Genomic DNA, 19,308 nt, shown 5'->3' on the forward strand with positions numbered 1-19,308 from the left:
TTTCTGGAAGGTGATGACCCTCCAATCTACCTGTCGCCTAGGCTGTGGGCATCGATGGCTTTAGAGTTGCAGTCGGACATCTGCTCCATCCTCATCAAAGATGTCATCCACCACGAGCAGGCGGTGCGCCAGGCTGGAGCGGAAGCCCTTTCCAAGGGGGTTGAACAGTACCGAAGCCAGACGAGGGATGTCATGGCCAAACTGATGGAGATTTATCAAGAGAAGCTCTACGTAAGCCCCGGTGGACAGAAGCATGAGCATAGTTGATCAGGAGTCCATATATTACTGATAGAATATTTGTAGCTCTGAACTGTGGGGTCCTTGATGCTCTCTGAGCTTGGGGGTTTCCACATAGACGTTCCATTACCCAACTAGCTAACATCATCAGTGTTAGAAGGGAATGGGGTTTGCAGACAGGAGCAAGGAGGAGGAGGATTGGTATCCTTGGTGCTCTCTGAGCTTGGTGGTTTTCTTGCAGACCTCTCATTATCAAACTAGATAATGTCATCTGTGCATCAGAGTATTCTTGCTAGTTCCTAACAGTAACCCACAGCCTAATCAAGGAATCCCATTGAAGAAATGCAACATTTACTGACTCCATGGTGGTGGGACAAGGGTTGTCATCAAATGCTTGTCGTTCTTCCTCAGAGACCCCCACCAGTTTTGGATGCTCTGGGACGGGTGATCTTGGACTCTCCACCTGACCAATGGGAGGCCAGGTAGGACCACTTACCCTTCCGATCCTTTCTCCCCAAATGAGAAACTTCAGATTTTTTTTCTCAAGGCATGGTGGTAGAAACTGAGGATCAGTATCTCCAGCTGTTTTAATGCAACTCATGCCATTCTTGACCTGCTGGTTGGGCTTTAAGGGAGAATAAATGTCCATGCAATTGACATTGACAAAAATAACGGCTACACTTCATGATGACCACTAAAGATGAAATTCTCTCTGCAGGTGTGGCATTGCTTTGGCCTTGAATAAACTTTCTCAGCACCTGGAAAGCTCCCAGGTGAAGCCTCTTTTCCAGTTCTTTGTCCCCGATGCCCTCAATGACCGTCACCCCGAAGTCCGAAAGTGCATGCTGGACGCTGCCCTCTCAGCCCTTAATACTCATGGCAAGGTAGGTGAACCTTCATCCAAAATCCTAGGCCTGTGAAGCTCGGAACCGTTGGCAGCTTTCTCAGAGAATCAGCCAAAGACTGGACAATTGGGTCGTTTTTTTCAGTTAAATCCAATTATGGGGTCCTGGGTGCTCTCGGAGCTTGGTTTTCTTGCTGACGTTACATTCCTGACACACGGATGGTGTTACCTAGTTGGGTAATGAATGATTCGTCGTCCAAAGTTACATTTTCCAGCTGTTTTCCCTAGTCACCCACTTCCTCTGGCTCCTGTTTTTTTTCAGGAGAGCGTCAACTCCTTGTTGCCAGTGTTTGAGGAGTTCCTTAAGAATGCCCCCAACGATGCCAGCTACGACGCCGTCCGGCAGAGCGTCGTCATCCTCATGGGGTCACTGGCCAAACATTTGGACAAAAGCGATCCGAAAGTAAAACCGATAGTGGCCAAGCTGATAGCCGCGCTCTCGACGCCATCCCAACAGGTGAGCCGTCCTTGGCTGAGAGATGTGAGCATCCTGACTTTAGAGCCACCTACTAACACAATGATAGGGAGCTACCTTGCTTAAGAACTCACAAGACTATGCAGATGTTTCCTCCCTTTCTATCACTCTCTCTCCCTTCCCTCCCTCCCTTCATCCCTCCCTCCCTCCCTCCCTCCCTCCCCCCTCCTGCATCCTTTCTTTCCTTCCTTCCTTCCCTCCCTCCCTCCCTCCCTCCTTCCTTCCTTCCTCCCCCCCCCTTCTGCATCCTTGGGAGAATATTACATTGTAAAAGCAGCATTAACCTAATCATGGTACTATCTGAATTATATTTAGACAAAGAAATAAATTTCACATGAAAAAACAACCCAAAAGAAGAAATCTATTTCTCTTTCCCCTTCCCTCAAATCAACTCCTGTCCAAAAGCATTGGCTTTGAATTGTGCTTAGACCTGAATGTTTGTGGTTATCTACAAAAGGTTGATGCTTTTTTAACCTTGGCAACCACGGCTGTCTCCCCATGTGTTCCACCCTCTCCCCCTTTATTGCTTTATGTTGCATCTATGTTCCTTGTCTCCACTGATCAGGGGACAAGTCAGACGATTTAATGGTAGAGAAGACTTTAGGGTAAAAAAATATGGCTGCTTTTGAGGAGGTTGCATTTTCCCTAAAAGATGAAGTGCATTTTGGGGGGAGCCTGGAATTCCCAAAGCCACAATGTCCAGCAGTTCCTTTTCAGTGCCTGAGACCTGTAGTTCTCTTGGAACAGAAGTACTTCCCCTTCCTCTTTTGAAAGCAACGTTCCCTCCCCCAAAGGGGATGCTCTCTAGAAGGAAAGCATGAAAAATCGGCTTTCCTTCCCAGAATGAGCAGCCGCGATCTGGTGGGGGCTTTTGCAGGTTCAGGAGTCCGTGGCCAGCTGCTTACCCCCTCTTGTGCCGGCCATCAAAGACGATGCCGGCGGGATGATCCAGAAACTGCTGCAACTTCTGCTGGAATCCGATAAGTACGCAGAGCGGAAAGGAGCCGCTTATGGGCTGGCCGGCCTGGTGAAGGGGCTGGGAATCCTTTCTCTGAAGCAGCAGGAAATGATGGCCAAGCTGACCGACGCGATCCAGGACAAGAAGAATTTCCGCCGGCGGGAAGGTGAGTCCAAGAATCCCCACCCTTCCTCTCTCAGCTGCTTGAGGGCCTTCCGTCTTCCAGGTAGGGCCCTCGTCTGCTCAGTTCTGGCAGGGCGTAGAATCCTAGGGCTGGAAAGGGACCTGGGAGGTCTTCTAGTCTAACCCCCTGCTCAAGGCAGGGGTCGTGGCCAACTCGCTGTGCCAGATAACAGAAACCAGGGAGGGGAGAGGGGGGGGGTATGATTGCAACGTCTGGGTGGCTGGGAGGGAATTGGGGAATTCATGCATGCCCTCTGTGGCCTGGGAGAATCTCCCCTCCCATCACGGTCAAACGATGAGAGTCTTCTGCTCCGAGCGGACTGTTTCCCAAAACCGAGAGATTGCACACTGGATTGGTGGACAAGGGACAGTGGGTGGCCCAGGGTGGGTGAGGGGGAAAGGAAGATTTTAACTATGCAGCGTTTCGCTCAAAAACTTCAAAACTGGCTTTGCTTCTCCTGCGTCTGTACAGGTCTATCAGCAAAGTTATATTCCTGGTGAAATAAGGCCCCAGGAGTCTCCTTTTGCTACATAGGCCAACAGGAGGGTTGACAGCAGGAGACCTTATACTATCCTGGGCAAAGTCTGTTTTTGAAAGCCTCCAGTGATGGAGCACCCACAACTTCTGGAGGCATTGATTAATTGTTCTCCCTGTCAGGACATTCATCTCCTTTTTTTTTAATCACTTTCCATCCATTGCTTCATCTTCTGTCCTCGGGTGCTTTGGAGAATAGGTTGACTCCCCTCCTCTTCTCTGCGACAGCCCCTCTGATATTGGAAGACGGGGGTTTCCTGTACTGGGTCCTGATGTATCCCCAAGAGGCTTCTTGACTGACGTGCTATTAAGGCAACTGTTTCTCTTCTCTTCCCAGGGGCTTTATTCGCCTTTGAGATGCTGTGCATCATGCTGGGGAAGCTCTTTGAGCCCTACGTGGTTCACGTGCTGCCTCACTTGCTGCTCTGCTTCGGGGACGGGAACCAGTACGTCCGGGAGGTGAGTAACTCTTGGCTGGCAGTGCTGGAGAAGCAGGGAGAGTGGCTTCTGCAGAATCTTGGCTGATTCTGCTCAGATAATGGAGGTTCTGTTAAGTCCTCCGGTGCTTTGATGGCGGTCACCAGGTTGAGTAAACCCAGCCATGGTGCTTCACAAACCATGTCTGGATCAAGCCAGCAGTGGCTCGCTCTGAAGGTAAACCAAAGACTAGCATGTAACTGGAGTCCTATCACAGATGACATTGCGATCAAAAGGCTTTGCCCAAGTTTGTGATGGACTTCATGCACTGTGAAAATCCCACCATGGTAGTCTACAGGCTGTGGATGGTTCTATAACGCGAACCCTAAACAATTGTAGTTTATCCAACAAACCGTGTTTAAAACAACACATGGCTGGATGTGATGTACAATTCCACATGATTTGAATAGGTTTCCATTGTGCTTTCCATTGAATCTTGAAGTTGAGGCAGATTTTGATTTGTGGGGTCCTTGGTGCTCTCTGAGCTGGGCGGTTTTCTTGCAGATGTTTCATGACCCAACTAGGTAACATCACCAGTGCTAGAAGGGAGGGGGGTTGGCTCTTATTTCTATATACCAATGTCCTGTCCTGTCAGTGTTAGTGGGATTGTTTTGGTGTTTCCTTGAATAGATTGTTGTTTATTCTTAGCTTACTGTTAGATCTTGATTCCTCGCCCCCCCCCATCTTTTTGCACAAGGCTGCAGATGATTGTGCTAAGGCTGTGATGAGCAACTTAAGTGCCCACGGGGTCAAGCTGGTGTTGCCCTCTTTGTTAGCTGCTCTTGAGGAGGATTCATGGAGAACCAAAGCTGGTAAGAATTTGTGTCTGGCCTTTTTTTAAAAAAATATTTTTGTAGATACGCTACCGGCATCTCAGGCTTCCTCCATTATGTATTCAAGATGGACAGTGAATAACATTTATATGTTACTTATATGTGAGGGTGCAGGTCTATACATATGTTGTATATAGCGTGTTTTAAATGTATGCTGTGTTATGTGTACACTTTGAGAGGAAGCAACTAAATTTCATTTTTAATGGGCGCCATTGTGCCCACAGGGAAAAAAATGACAATAAAGGTTATCGAATCATTAGAAAAAGAGGTGCTTTTTCAAGCAAGCAAAAAGCCAGCACTTTAGAAACATCTCTATATACGGCTCTTCACGGAAAGCAAATATACAGTAGCGGCCAAAATTGTGGAAACCTTTTTGGGAAAAGTGTCCAGTAGAAATGCCACCTTTGGTTAAGTTTCCACCCATTTTTCTTCTCATTTCTTTATAACTGTAGCCTTGTTCACTTAATAATACTATTTTACATGGTTTTCTGGGCAACTAGCCAATTGTCATAAATATGAGTCGGTGGCCAGGCCTCTGAATTTTGAACCCTGGACCGTGGGGAGGCTGCAACGGTCGTAAGTGTGAAAAATAGCCGTAAGTCCCTTTTTTCCGTCACTAAACCAGGGGTCTTCAAACTTGGCAACTGTAAGAATTCTGGGAGTTGAAGTCCACCAGTCTTAAAGTTGCCACGTTTGAAGAGCCCTGCGCTAAACAAACTTTGGTGAGTTGAGGATGCCTTTCCCTGTAGGATAGGGCTATGGATTGGGTTTTGCCCCAGCTCCGGAGAATGCTGGGGTCCTATTCTCTTCTCATGTGCTCCCCAGGCTCAGTGGAGTTGCTGGGAGCCATGGCTTACTGCGCTCCCAAGCAGCTGTCTTCTTGCTTGCCAAACATCGTGCCGAAGCTGACGGAGGTGCTGACGGATTCTCACGTGAAGGTCCAGAAAGCCGGGCAACAGGCGTTGAGGCAGATCGGCTCGGTGATCAGGAACCCTGAGATTTTGGGTAAGAGGTTCTGGGTGCCTCTGTGTGTGTCAGCATGGGGGAATTTATTTTCCCCCTTCTGGGAGCTTTACACTTTTGGCTTGCGTTGAATGGATCAGAGTTCCACAACTGAGGAATAGAATATGAATAGAAATAATAAGAATAGAAATAATAAGAATAGAAATAATAAGAATAGAATAGAATAGAATAGAATAGAATAGAATAGAATAGAATAGAATAGATGAAGAACAGAACAGAACAGAACAGAATAGAATAGAATAGAATAACAGGGTTAGAAGGCACCTTAGAGATCTTCTAGTCCAACCCCCTGCTCAGGCAGGAAACCTTGTACCATTTCAGACAAGTGGTTGTCCAATGTTTTCTTAAAAACTTCCAGTGTTGGAGCATTCACAACGTCTGGAGGCAAGTCGTTCCACTGATTAATTGTTCTTAACCGTCCGGGACGTTTTGTCCGTTGCGCAAAATGACCGATAAAACATTCCAGTCCAGTTAGTCCTCGACTTAACGACCACACTTAACACATTTCTCAGCAACAGAAATTTTGGGCTCCTTTGTGGATGTAAGTTCAGAACTACCTTCATCTCACTTACCAGCATCACGAGAGGCTTCGAGCTTAGTTGGATGTCTTCACAATTGTGTGTCTTTCCTTTCTTCCTCCTTCCTCCCCCCCCCCCACTAAACAGCCATCGCTCCCGTCCTGTTGGACGCCTTGACCGATCCATCCCGAAAGACCCAGAAGTGCTTGCAGACTTTGCTGGACACCAAATTTGTCCACTTCATCGATGCTCCGTCCTTGGCTCTCATCATGCCTATTGTCCAGAGGGCTTTTCAGGACCGCTCGACAGACACCCGGAAAATGGCCGCCCAGATCATCGGGAATATGTACTCCTTGACGGACCAGAAGGTACGTTGGCCAGGAGGAAGTAAAGAGGACAGTATCAGGCACAAAGGACCAGGATCATCCGTTGAGTTCAAAGCACAGGGGAGGTCATTATTGCTGCCTCTAATACAAGGATCTGATCAACTAACGGCCAGAGCGAAATTGGTGCTAGATTTCTATTTCTGTTTTTAAAAAGAAAGCAGGCAGTCCCAGAAGCATCTTCGTTGCCAAACACACTTCAAATTCCCTCTGCTTCCAGGTGGGAATTGGAGACCCTCCCCCAGTTCACTTCTTGCCTTCTGTGTCTCTCTCTCAGGATCTGGCTCCTTACCTGCCTAGCGTCACTCCCGGATTGAAAACGTCTCTTCTGGACCCCGTGCCTGAGGTCAGTTGTCCCTCCACTTCTTTGTAGACCAGAGTTCCCTGATCTTTCCAGCTTTGCGGACCGGGAACGGAGGGGACACGGCTCGCTCAAGCGGCCAGCAAGCGCACGTGCACATGCGTGCACAACTTCATTCGCACAAGCAGTGTGCACACGTGCCCGCCATTCCTGTAAACAGCGCCCACTGATCCTCAAGCGAGGATGTGCGCTCACTCGCCAGCTGTTTTCACGGCCCAGTTGCAGACCTCTAGTGGCCCACAGGTTGGGGACCCCCGTTGTAGACCGTCTGTGCCTCCTCTTGGTCCAGTTGCCATAGCTTTTCTTTGGACCCCCCCAGGTGCGGACCGTATCCGCAAAGGCGCTGGGTGCCATGGTGAAAGGCATGGGCGAGTCCTGCTTTGAAGACTTACTGCCCTGGCTGATGGAAACCTTGACCTATGAGCAGAGTTCGGTGGATCGGTCAGGTGCTGCCCAAGGTAAGGGGGGGCGATTGCGGGGTTTCACCGGGGGGGGGGCTCAGCTTATAGCTTCGTCCGCAAATGCTACAGGCCCTCATTTTGTTCACCGATATTCGCGTTTTGCCAAGTCGAGGTTCCGCTTCTTTCGTGAAATGCTTGCCAGGATAAACTTACGACAGTCCTCCACTTAAAACAGTTCATTTAGTGACCATTCAAAGTTTCAACGGCACTGAAAAAAAGTGACCAAGGACTGTTTTTCACGTCCCCATGGTCGCGTGATCAAAATTCAGATGGTTGGCAGCTGATTCGTATTTATGACGGTTGCAATGTCCCTTTTGCGACCTTCTGACCAGAAAGTCAGTGGGGAAGACAGATTTGCTGAACAACCTTTATGACTGTCGCGACTTAACCAAATTGTGGGCTCGGTGACAGTCGTAAGTCGAGGACTCTGCGTGCTAAAACCCGAGCGTTATAGTTGTCGATCTGTTGGTTATAAGGATGTTTTTTTTTTCTGTTCTAGGTTTGGCTGAGGTTATGGCTGGTTTGGGAGTAGAGAAGCTGGAGAAACTGATGCCAGACATCGTGGCTACCGCGAGCAAAGTGGACATCGCTCCCCACGTCCGGGACGGTTACATTATGATGTTCAACTACCTGCCTATAACCTTTGGCGAAAAGTTCACCCCTTACGTTGGGCCCATTATACCTTGCATCCTTAAGGTGAGAGCTTGGAGCAGATCCTGAAGTCGGGGAGAAAAGGTTGGATTTATTCCCCCCCCTAAAAGAGATCAGCTTGAGATTGGGAATGGCTAGAGGTAGCTTTCTGGGACCAGTTTGGTCTAGTGGTTAAGGTACCAGGCTAGAAAGTGGGAGACTGAGTTCTAATCCTGCCTTAGCCATGAAAGGGAAGCTGGGTGACTTTGGACCAATCATCAGGAGACGGTGAGTTCTAGGCATGAAAAGCCAGCTGGGTGACTTCAGACCAGGGATTTCATCAATTCCCCGCTTGTCTAGGTGCAACACCGGAGCAGAAAAAATTGTGTATGTTACCAGTGATTTGTGATCCTTTCAGGCCTTGGCAGATGAGAACGAGTTCGTGCGGGACACGGCTCTTCGTGCAGGGCAGAGGATTATAAGCATGTACGCAGAGACTGCCATCGCGTTGCTCCTTCCTCAACTGGAACAAGGCCTCTTCGATGACCTTTGGAGAATCAGGTATGACCTAGCCTGCCTTCCTTCCTTCCTTCCTTCCTTCCTTCCTTCCTTCCTTCCTTCCTTCCTTCCTTCCTTCCTTCCTTCCTTCCTTCCTTTCCTTTCCTTTCCTTTCCTTTCCTTTCCTTTCCTTTCCTTTCCTTTCCTTTCCTTTCTCTCCTTCCTACCTATCTCTCCTTCCAGTTTCAGATGTGGTCCTAAACTGAGGACTGCCCATATGCAAACTGAAAAAAAAAAAAGGCCACAATCTCTTTTGCTCAGTGTAAACCCCGGTTACCCTGCCTTTTCCTTCAGTCTGTGTTTTTGTGTTTTGGAAAACAGGTACAGCTCAGTTCAGCTGCTGGGGGATCTTCTGTTCCACATTTCAGGAGTTTCTGGAAAAATGACAACTGAGACGGCCTCAGAGGATGATAATTTTGGAACAGCCCAATCTAACAAAGTAAGTTAAAGCAGGGATCCCCAACCTGTGAGCTGCAGCTCATGAACAAGCCGTGGCCTGTTCACAACCGGGCCAAGTGAGGGGCAGGCTGGCACTCATGTGCATGTGTGTGCAGCTTAACTTGCGCAAGTCGAGCTGCATGCACATGGCACGGGCGTGCTGGCCCGCTGCTCACACAGCCTGGTTCCCGTTTCTCCCCCCTCCCCAGCTGGGCCGCCAAGCCTCCAAGGTTGGGGAGCGCTGAGTTCAAGAGTCCGCTGTAGTGGATGGCCAAAATAAATTCAATGCAATAAAACAAACAGGCACTTTCTCTGGCTGACCATTTCTCCTCTTGAGCAGCCTAGCTAGCAAAATTACCAGGATTTGGAGATCTAATTAAATCTCCTGCAGTTTATCATCTTAAACCAGGAGAGATCCATTGAACCAGAGGGGATGATTTCCTTGGAGAAGCATGCTTCCTTCCTCTGGAGGCATCTGTTTGCGTCTTGCGATGGAAGTTCCTAAGGAGGACTAATACAGGACACGCATTTTGCTGCCTTTCCTTTTTTTAAACGTCTTTTCCTTGAGCTTTCTGAGCTCACCTAAATAACTCTTGACAAAATTAATGGAACTAAAAGAGTTCTAAGCCTCCGATGAACATCTTATCTAATTGGCCTTTTCGAAACAAAAGGATGCTTGGTTTTGGTGTGTGTGTGTGGGAGGGGGAAATAATGGCTTTTACCTTTCTAATTTCCACTTGTGTTTTTTTTTTTAATTGTAATTTCCAGGCAATCATCAATGCTCTGGGGGTAGGACGAAGGAACAGAGTTCTGGCTGGGCTTTACATGGGCCGCTCCGATACCCAGCTGGCTGTTCGCCAGGCATCCCTGCACGTTTGGAAAATTGTGGTTTCCAACACCCCACGCACCCTACGTGAGATTCTGCCAACCCTTTTTGGCCTCCTGTTGGGGTTCTTGGCTAGCACCTGTGCGGACAAGAGAACAGTTAAGTCTTTTGGGCCATCCGGTTGATTCCTGCTCGATGTTGGAAATGGTCTTTCATCGCTGAACAGCAATCGGTGTCTTTGTACCTACTTGCTTTGGGGCCTCCGGAATCTCCCTGTGTAAGACTCTGTCCAGGTGGTCCTCAATTTACGGCCTCAGTTGACAGCTCAAATGTTCCACTGCTAAGTGAGGCAGGGGCTAAGTGACCTTTGCCCCATTTTACCACCTTGCTTGCCACAGGTGTTAGTAACGACGGTTGTTAAGCGAATCTGACTTCCCCATTGAGTGGGCTTCTCAGAAAAGGGGATCGCACGATCCTGAGGACTTTGCCACCATCATAAATATGAGTCCTAAGTCTCTTTTTTTGCTGCCGCTGTAACTTGGAACGGTCACCAAACGAAAGGTTGTAAGTTGAGGACTTCTGTACGGGCTCAAGGGTTGATTTGAGGCGAGTGATCTCTGCCAGTTTTGCCCATAAAGCTGCGATCCTGAATAAGTTCCTTTGGGGTAAAAACGGCAGCACAGAACTGGATACAGTGACCACGTTGATGATGATGATGATGATGATGATGATGATGATGATGGCGTGGCAAATCGCCAGTCAGATATTGGATTTTGTTGACAATATCATGGAGGACTCGGTTGGCTCACCTGTATCTTTTGGCGGCAGATTGCGGCACGGACGCTGGGGGATCTCGTCCGAAAGCTGGGGGAGAAGATCCTTCCGGAGATCATCCCCATTTTGGAAGAGGGTCTAAGATCCGAAAAAAGTGACAAGCGGCAGGGAGTCTGCATTGGCCTGAGTGAAATCATGAAGTCCACCAGCCGGGATGCAGTGAGTGAATTTTTCTGCTAAAACTCCTAGGGGTTATTAAAGGCTGGTGTACATTTCCTTCCTTCCTTCCTTCCTTCCTTCCTTCCTTCCTTCCTTCCTTCCTTCCTTCCTTCCTTCCTTCCTTCCTTCCTTCCTTCCTTCTCTTTCCTTTCTCTCCTTCCTACCTTTCTCTCCAGTTAAAAATGAACACCGAGGCACCACTGTAGTTTATTGTGGGAAGGCATTCTTCTACATATTCTATTATTTTAAGTGAAGGAACCTGTCTCTGTCCCGCATGATTTGTTTCGGCGAGTCCTCCTTTGGATCTGCTCTGAAAACATGTCCTATTCCTCATTTCAGGTGCTGTGTTTTTCCGAATCTCTGGTTCCCACCGTCAGGAAGGCTCTGTGTGACCCCCTGGAAGAAGTGCGAGAAGCAGCCGCCAAAACATTTGAACAGCTGCACTCGACAATTGGATACCAGGCCCTTGAGGACATCCTTCCTTTCCTGCTAAAGCAGCTGGTAGGGATGTTGAAATCTTGCCACGCCCCCCCCCCCCAGTGTTTCTCTGAACCTCCTGGGCTGAATGTAAACACGGCACAACTCACCTCTGCCTCTTTGATGGTTGGCTTGAAGGGGCATCTGTTAAGACAAAGATGCTGGCCTTTTATTGGGTTAAGGAACCTGCCGTCTGTTCAAGCTGGTAGGATTGAATTGGGACCCCAGCCATATCTGCTGAGCCTTGGGTTTCACGGACTGTAGAATAGCAGAGGTGGAAGGGACCTTGGAGGTCTTCTAGTCCAACCCCCTGCTCAAGCAGTACACCTGATACACCCTTTCAGACAAATTGGCTTTCCAAGTCTTTTCTTGAAAACCTCCAGTGATGGAGCAGCCAGAACTTCCGGAGTCAAGCCGTTCCACTGACTGATTGTTCTGACTGTCAGGAAATTTCTCCTTCGTTCTAGGTTGTATCTCGACCTTGATAAGTTTCCATCCGTTACTCCTTGTTGTGCCCTCTGGTGCTTTGGAGGAGAATTAACCCTGTCTATTCCTGCTCTTCCTCTAGGACTGTGAAGAAACCTCAGAGTTCGCCCTGGATGGTCTAAAGCAGGTTATGGCAGTGAAAAGTCGAGTTGTGTTGCCCTACTTGGTGCCAAAGGTATATTTGCATGTCTTCTTTCGGTTCTGTTCCTGTTCGGCTTCTGCTTCTTCTGTGCCTAAATCTAACTTTCAACTGCCAGAATGAAGCCACCACCTTGGCTTTCTCGTTGGCCAAAAATAAGTCATTGCCAGTCCATGTTTCTGGTAATAGCCGACATACCAGCGGATGGGCTGGACTGTGCATATCTCCACATTCACACAGCGTGTTGTTCTCCACTTGAGTGTACTGGTTTTACATTTAGGCCCTCCAACCCTCAACTATTCAAGTAGTATAAGTGAGGTCAGATCCTTCAGCCAGATCCTCCTTTAATGTTACTCCTTGCTCGACGGTCTCCTTCCTCCATCTTTTAATTCAAATTTGTTCTTGTGTATCCTCAAGAATTTTTGTTCTTGAGATAGATAGATGTTAGATAGATAGATAGATAGATAGATAGATAGATAGATAGATAGATAGATAGATAGATAGATAGATAGATAGATAGATGATAGACAGATAGATAGATAGATAGATAAAAAACAGACATGCTGGTTTTCCCCCCTTTCTTTAATATTAACTGTAAATCTCTTTCCTTGTTTCCGTTAGCTCATTTCTCCTCCCGTCAACACCAGAGTCCTGGCCTTCCTGTCCTCTGTGGCTGGTGATGCTCTCACCCGTCACTTGGGCGTCATTCTTCCTGCCATGATGTCAGCCCTCAAGGAGAAGCTTGGCACAAACGATGAACAGCAGGCAAGTTTGTTTCGGCCTGAAGGTCTCATCCCAGGAATGTCGGTTTAGCCCTCCCTCTCCCCAAAGCCACCTCATTTCTCGTCTCAAGCCGGAGGTGACAGTTCATCTTCTACATGCCCACCCATTCCGGCAAGCCCATCTTGGGGGGGGGGTGGCCCTTATCTGTGTCATCTTCACCCAACGAGGCCTTCCGAATGTCCTTGGCTATGGTTCCTTGAGCTTTCCTTCCTGCCTCCTCAGCTTGGCCCTTGAGTCATTCTCCTGTCTGATCCCTGGGGACACAGTGGTTAAAGTGCAGTACCGCAGGCAAACTCTGCCCACAGCCTGGAGTTCGACCAAATGGTTGTAAGTCCTTGACCACCTGTATAAAACCGAGAGGTATAGAAAAGCAGTAAAAGGGCCAGGTTGCCTTCTCCACTGGGTGTTTTAAAGTTGTAGTTTCACCTTGTTCTGTCCATTGTCCACTAACCAGCGTCGATGGATCTCACCCTTAAGAGAACATTTGTTTGATTTCAAGCTGATCTCCTATAAGAGCCCAAAGCACGATAAAGGCCGGAGAGTCTCGGAAAAGTTTCTGACACAACCGCAAATGTTTCTCACAGGAGATGCTGAACTGTCAGGCTGTAATTCTGTCGGTAGAGGACGAGGCTGGGCAGAGGATTATCATTGAGGATCTCTTAGACACAACCCGCAGCGCCGAAGTCGGGATGCGCCAAGCGGCGGCGGTCATCCTCAACATCTACTGCTCCAAGACCAAGGCGGACTACACAGCCCATCTGCGCAACCTGGTCTCGGGCCTGATCCGCCTCTTTAACGACACCAATTCCGTGGTTCTGAACGAAAGCTGGGACGCGCTCAATGCCATCAGCAAGGTAGGAGTTGGAAGGGGTCCTGGTTCTTCTTTTAAGAAGAAACTGGACAACCATTTGTCTGAAATGGTACAGGGTCTCCTGCCTGAGCAGGGGGGGTTGGACTAGATGACCTCCAAGCTCCCTTCCAGCTCTGTTGTTCTGTTATTCTGTCATTGATGGATGCTTCCTCATGCAGTGGAATTCTGGTTCCTTTCCTAGAAATTAGATGCTGGCAGCCAGCTGGCCCTCATAGATGACCTCCACAGGGATATTCGTATCGTTGGCAACGATGCCGCCGGAGAACACGTGCCTGGATTCTGCATTCCCAAGAAGGTAACAGCAGGGGGCAGGCAAGGCTCTGAGCATCATCATTGTGGGGATGGTCACCCTGTTTGATGGCTGGAGCATGAACAATTTGGACCATCCCCAGGAGGGACCTTCTCTTCCCATAGCACATTTGTCCCCAATATATCCTAAAGGTGCTTTTTTTTCCTAAAAGGCAACTGGGCTTTCTTGTTTTTTGTTTTTGTTTTTTCTCTTGAAAGCGTTTCACTTCTCATCCAAGAAACTTCTTCAGCTCTAACTTGTTCTTGGATAAGAAGCAAAATGTTTTTAAAGTAGAAAGTCCAGTTGCCTTTTTTGGAAAAAGCACCTTTGGGACAGCCATGATCTGGATGACATTTATCCCCAACTTGGCAACTTGGGATGGTACGCTACTACAGGCTCCAAATTCCTTCGTTTAAACCAGATGGACATTTTGAGAATGGAAGCCTTAGTATTGAAGTGGTTGTCCTGGAAGAATTTTCAGTGGTTTTGTGTCTCTCCTGTAATGGAAGATCAGCCATTGAAGCCTTCATGCCATCTCCTGTAAACAACAGGATTGCTGTATCATTAATGCCGAAGGGAGTAGTGGGGTTGCAGAAAGGAGGAGGAGGAGGAGGAAGACTGTGGGGTCCTTAGTGCTCTCTGAACTTGATAGTTTTCCTGCAGACGTTTCATAGCCCAACTAGGTAACATCATCAGCACTCATTGGGTGATGAATCATCTGTAAGAAAGCAACCAAGCTGCATCATAATTAAACTTGGCAGTTGGATAGAAAGGAAGGTGAATCCCACCTGTCTCTCCACTGACCACCTGTCTGCCTTGACTCCTCCCACCCAGGGCGTGACCTCCATCCTGCCTATGCTGCGGGAGGGGGTTCTGACTGGCAACTCAGACCAGAAAGAAGAGGCGGCCAAAGCTTTGGGACTGGTCATTAAGCTGACCTCCGCCGAAGCTCTGAAACCATCTGTGGTCAGCATTACCGGGCCCCTGATCCGGATCTTGGGAGACCGCTTCAGCTGGAACGTCAAGGTGGCTTTGCTGGAAACCTTAAGTCTTCTCTTGGCCAAGGTAAGCGAGGAAACGCTGGGAACAAAATCCGGGAAGAGCTTGGGTGAGGACCCCATGGTGTGGGCTTTAAAAAAGAATGTGCCAAGAAAGCTTGCCCAATGAGGAATTCTGGGAGTTGAAGTCCACGGGTCTTCAAGTGGCCAAGCTTGCACATCCCTTGCTTTAAAGCAGGGGTCTTCCAACTTGGCCCTTTTATGACTTGTGGACTTCAACTCCCAGAATTCCTCAGCCAGTGTCTCGGGACACTGCAATCCCTGTCATAAATATGAGTTGGTGGCCAAGCATCCAAATTTTGATCACGTGATCGTGGAGATGCTGCAGTGGTCATAAGCGTAAAAAAAAGGGTCATAAGTCACCTGTTGTAACTTTGGTCCCTAAATGAACGGTTGTAAGTCAAGGACTACCTATACTTGCATTGATGTGTGTTAATGTGTCACCCTGACAGGTGGGCATTGCTCTGAAACCGTTCCTGCCTCAGCTTCAAACCACCTTCACCAAAGCCTTGCAAGATCCCAACCGGGTGGTCCGCTTAAAAGCCGCCGATGCCCTGGGGAAGCTGATCGCTATTCACGCCAAGGTGGATCCCCTCTTTACCGAATTGCTGAACGGCATTCGCACCAGCGAAGACTCTAGCATCAGGCAAGTGACTGAGCGGGCCCAGGGAAGGTTGCAAACGGCGATTAAATGGCGACCCGGGGATGTTGCAATCCTCATAAATACAGTACAACGCGAGAGGTGCTTCTGTTGCTCGTTCCCTTGTTTTTAAGTCCTGCCGACTTTTCTGCTTTCTCTCTCCTTCTTGGGGCTTTTCAGGGACACCATGCTTCAAGCTTTGCGGTTTGTAACTCAGGGGGCAGGAGCCAAAGTGGATGCCGCCGTTCGGAAGAGCATCATCACCGTCCTTCTCAGCATGCTGGGCCACGAAGAGGTATCCATGCTTGGTGGAAGCTTATGGGTTGCAACCCTCCCCAGATGATTGATAGATAGATAGATAGATAGATAGATAGATAGATAGATAGATAGATAGATAGATAGATAGATAGATAGATAGATAGATAGATAGATAGATAGATAGATGATAGATAGAAAGACAGACAGACAATAGATAGATAGATAATAGATAGAAAGAAAGAAAAAAGAAAGAAAAAGAAAAAGAAAGAAAGAAAAAGAAAGAAAGAAAGAAAGAATTCTTTATTGCCCAAGTACACAAGGAATTTGTCTCCTGTGCAGAAGCTCTCAGTGTACATACAAGCAGGTCTGTAGATATTTTCACAGCCATATTTCTGGCTTGTGCAGTATACAGATCCTCAGTGGAAGGCAGACTGGTTGCAACTGTTTTTTTCTGCAGCCCTAAGTATCATTCATAATTCGTATTTTATATTTATACAAAATTTATCTCGGAAAGCTTATGTTATAAAGAAATCGGGTGAAAATGTTTCTGGCTGGTAACCTTCGTTGTGAAAGGAAACATTTCTCTTTGCTTTTTTTTCCCCTTGCCAGGACGCGACTCGCATGGCCTCAGCGGGTTGCTTGGCCGAAATGTGTGCATTTCTGACGGACGAGGAACTCGGCAGCGTCCTCCAGAATCATCTTCTCGGTGGGTTTTGGGGGGGAAATTCCCCAGAGGGGCTGAAGGAACATTATTTTCTGTCACGACGGGTCGTCCTCAACTTAACGACCACAATGTGGCCAAGAAGTGCAGTTATTTAGTGAACTGCACCCCTCTTTACAAGTTTCTTTGCTCTAGTTGTTCAGTGAATCCCGGTAGTGCGTAAATCAAGTTGTTGTTAAGCAGATCTAGCTTGCTCCATTGACTTTGCTCGTCAGAAGCCAGCTGGGTCACAATTCCCCATCGTAAATGCGCACCGGTTGCCAAGTGCCAAATTGCACAATTTAGAATAGAATAGAATAAGAAATAGAAATAGAAATAGAAATAGGCTGGGCTGAAGGACCATCTTTCTTTCGTCCCACAGCGGACGTCTCTGGCATCGACTGGATGGTGAGGCACGGACGCAGCCTGGCCCTCTCGGTGGCCGTGAACACGGCGGCCAGCAGGCTGTGCGCCCCCAAGTATTCGAACAGCGTCCACGAGATGATCTTCAGCAACACGGTCGCTGACCGGGTAAATCTCTCCATCTGCGATTTTGGCTTCTGCTTTCTCCTGCTTTTGAACACTGCATCCCAGTCTCCTGCATTTTCTGGAGGTCCAAGACTTTTGCACAGGAGTATATTTACTGTTGATTTTTGCAATAGTGTTGCCTGGTCTTGGATTCTTCTGGAATCTGATGGCTTTTTGCTTCTCCGCTGATTTCTCTGGCTACAGATCCCCATTGCTATCGCCGGCATCCGAGGAATGGGCTTCCTCATGAAGCATCACATAGAAGCCAACGGAGGGAACCTGCCCCCGAAGCTGTCCAACCTCTTCATCAAGGTAAGGCTGCAGCCCCTTGATGAGGGCTGGCTTGAATTCAGACGTCTCTGCACCCCGATTCTCTTGAGACGGGATTGTGTGTGTGTTTGGACTAGATGACCTCCAAGGTCCCTTCCAACTCTTGTTGTTCTAAATATTTTACTAAGGAGCATGGTGCCACCTCTTCCTTTTCAACTGACTCAGAATCACTTACGCCGCCCTTCCTCTTAGATAAAGAATTAGGATTAGACATTCTGATGTTGATCAACAGATAGTACAACGGGGTCCCCAAATTTTCGTGGCTTTCCCCTTTGCTTGTCTCAGTGTCTTCAGAATCCGTCCAGCGACATCAAACTGACTGCGGAGAAGATGATTTGGTGGGCCAGCAAAGCCCCTCTCCCCCCCTTGGACCCTCCTGTGGCCAAGCCCATCCTCAAGGCGCTTCTGGACAACACGAAAGATAAGAACACCAGCGTCAGGGCTTACAGTGACCAGGCCATTGTCAACCTCCTGAAGATGCGAGAAGGCGAGGAGATGCTTCAGGTAATGGCCTGCCTTAGGTGGCCAGGGGGGCGATGGAGCCAGAAGCGATGGGAGAACCGAGCCTGTGGCACTTTACTTTGTGATGGGTGTCCCTTCACAAAGTGTGTGGTTGGGATGTAGGACTAGAGTCCGGACCCATTTGCTGGATTCAAAATGGCAATTATGTCATCCCTTCTCTTAGACCGTGGGAAGGCAGTTTTCAGGCTAGGCTTGCAAAGGGTTGATAATTTACATTTCATTTAATAACATACTGATAGAATGTGTGATATAATAATACTATTCATAATTTAGTGAAGAGAGAGCCAGTTTGGTTGTAGTGGTGACACTACACAGGCTAGAAATCAGGAGATTGTGAGTTCCAATTCTGCCTTAGGCATGAAAACCGGCTGGGTGACTTTGGGCCAATCACCAGGAGCCTGTGAGTTCTAGTCCTGCCTTAAGCATGAAAATCAGCCTGGTGACATTGGGCTAATCCAGGAGCCTGTGAGTTCTAGTCCTGCCGTAAGCATGAAAACCAGCCCGGTGACCTGGGCTAATTACCAGGAGCCTGTGAATTCTAGTCCTGCCTTAGGCATGTGAATTGGGACCATGAAATAGACCTCTAGGGGCATAAAGGTGGACTGAAAATGCTTCTCTGAACTTGGTGTCTCGCAGTCCATCTCCAAGATCCTTGACGCTGCCAGTTTGGAACTGCTGAACGAGAGTTGCCGGCGATCCCTGAAAAAGCTCGCCAATCAAGCCGACTCGGTTGAACAAATTGACGACACCATCCTGACGTGAGAAGCAAGTTGGCCCTTTGACCCCTTGCTGCTTCAGCATTGCAAGTCAAAGCCGACGATGTTTTCATTTTCGAAAATGCTAATTGTGAGCCGATTAAGAAGGAAAAAAATAGCCTTAATTATTCTGCTGGTTTAAACAAGAGAATTTGGCCTGTCCCTCCCCCCCCTCCTTTTTTTTTTTTTTTTTTTTGAAATTCTGTTGATTGGTAATGAGTTAATGGCGAATTCACACATCCCTCTGCGTGGAAGGAGACGTTTCCACTTGAGTTTAAGCGGGAAGGAATTTTTGTTGTTGTTGTCAAAAGCAAGTTTTGTTCTGAGGTGCTGTTGGCTTGAGGTGGCTCTGAAGGCTGCTGATTCTGCAAATCAGATCATCCAAGGGGCCAGAGAAATGCAGAAAGGGTTAACGGTTGCGGTTCGAATGGCAATTTATTAAAAAGCTTTCAATCTCTTGTTGGCCTTCATTATTGGTGCACATCCTCACACGCGTGAAAACAACAACTGTTGGTTTGCTGGAGCGTAATAAGCTGGGCCAACGTTTGGGAATTCAGGCATGCAAGTCTAAACCACAGTGGGCTTGATTCAGACAATACCTTAAGCCAGTGTTTCTGAACCTTGCCAACTTTAAGACAGGTGGACTTCAATTCCCATAACCCAAGAGGATACGATAATA

The 19,308-nt window shown here is 48.1% G+C and overlaps 1 protein-coding gene across 1 annotated transcript in view; it reads left to right on the forward strand.

The window, feature by feature from the left end:
* GCN1 (GCN1 activator of EIF2AK4) overlaps window positions 1-18,796 on the forward strand; it is a 38,122-nt gene extending 19,326 nt beyond the window's left edge. Inside the window, exons 30-58 of the mRNA XM_015817443.2 lie at window positions 42-231; window positions 649-719; window positions 956-1,121; window positions 1,404-1,598; window positions 2,494-2,740; window positions 3,630-3,751; window positions 4,467-4,581; window positions 5,428-5,607; window positions 6,291-6,511; window positions 6,804-6,872; window positions 7,207-7,345; window positions 7,848-8,044; window positions 8,397-8,539; window positions 8,858-8,975; window positions 9,743-9,958; window positions 10,629-10,793; window positions 11,133-11,294; window positions 11,839-11,931; window positions 12,517-12,660; window positions 13,263-13,532; window positions 13,731-13,844; window positions 14,673-14,903; window positions 15,349-15,542; window positions 15,717-15,831; window positions 16,404-16,500; window positions 16,877-17,025; window positions 17,227-17,334; window positions 17,638-17,856; window positions 18,511-18,796. Of these exons, the coding sequence (XP_015672929.1) occupies window positions 42-231; window positions 649-719; window positions 956-1,121; window positions 1,404-1,598; window positions 2,494-2,740; window positions 3,630-3,751; window positions 4,467-4,581; window positions 5,428-5,607; window positions 6,291-6,511; window positions 6,804-6,872; window positions 7,207-7,345; window positions 7,848-8,044; window positions 8,397-8,539; window positions 8,858-8,975; window positions 9,743-9,958; window positions 10,629-10,793; window positions 11,133-11,294; window positions 11,839-11,931; window positions 12,517-12,660; window positions 13,263-13,532; window positions 13,731-13,844; window positions 14,673-14,903; window positions 15,349-15,542; window positions 15,717-15,831; window positions 16,404-16,500; window positions 16,877-17,025; window positions 17,227-17,334; window positions 17,638-17,856; window positions 18,511-18,636 (4,576 nt within the window). The 3' untranslated portion in view covers window positions 18,637-18,796. The remainder of the gene's footprint in view (window positions 1-41; window positions 232-648; window positions 720-955; window positions 1,122-1,403; window positions 1,599-2,493; window positions 2,741-3,629; window positions 3,752-4,466; window positions 4,582-5,427; window positions 5,608-6,290; window positions 6,512-6,803; window positions 6,873-7,206; window positions 7,346-7,847; window positions 8,045-8,396; window positions 8,540-8,857; window positions 8,976-9,742; window positions 9,959-10,628; window positions 10,794-11,132; window positions 11,295-11,838; window positions 11,932-12,516; window positions 12,661-13,262; window positions 13,533-13,730; window positions 13,845-14,672; window positions 14,904-15,348; window positions 15,543-15,716; window positions 15,832-16,403; window positions 16,501-16,876; window positions 17,026-17,226; window positions 17,335-17,637; window positions 17,857-18,510) is intronic.
* The last annotated feature ends 512 nt before the right edge of the window (window positions 18,797-19,308 follow it).

Source organism: Protobothrops mucrosquamatus, unplaced genomic scaffold (assembly GCF_001527695.2).
Source record: "Protobothrops mucrosquamatus isolate PMUCROS unplaced genomic scaffold, P.Mucros_1.0 scaffold593, whole genome shotgun sequence".
In the NCBI taxonomy this organism is placed as follows: domain Eukaryota; kingdom Metazoa; phylum Chordata; class Lepidosauria; order Squamata; family Viperidae; genus Protobothrops; species Protobothrops mucrosquamatus.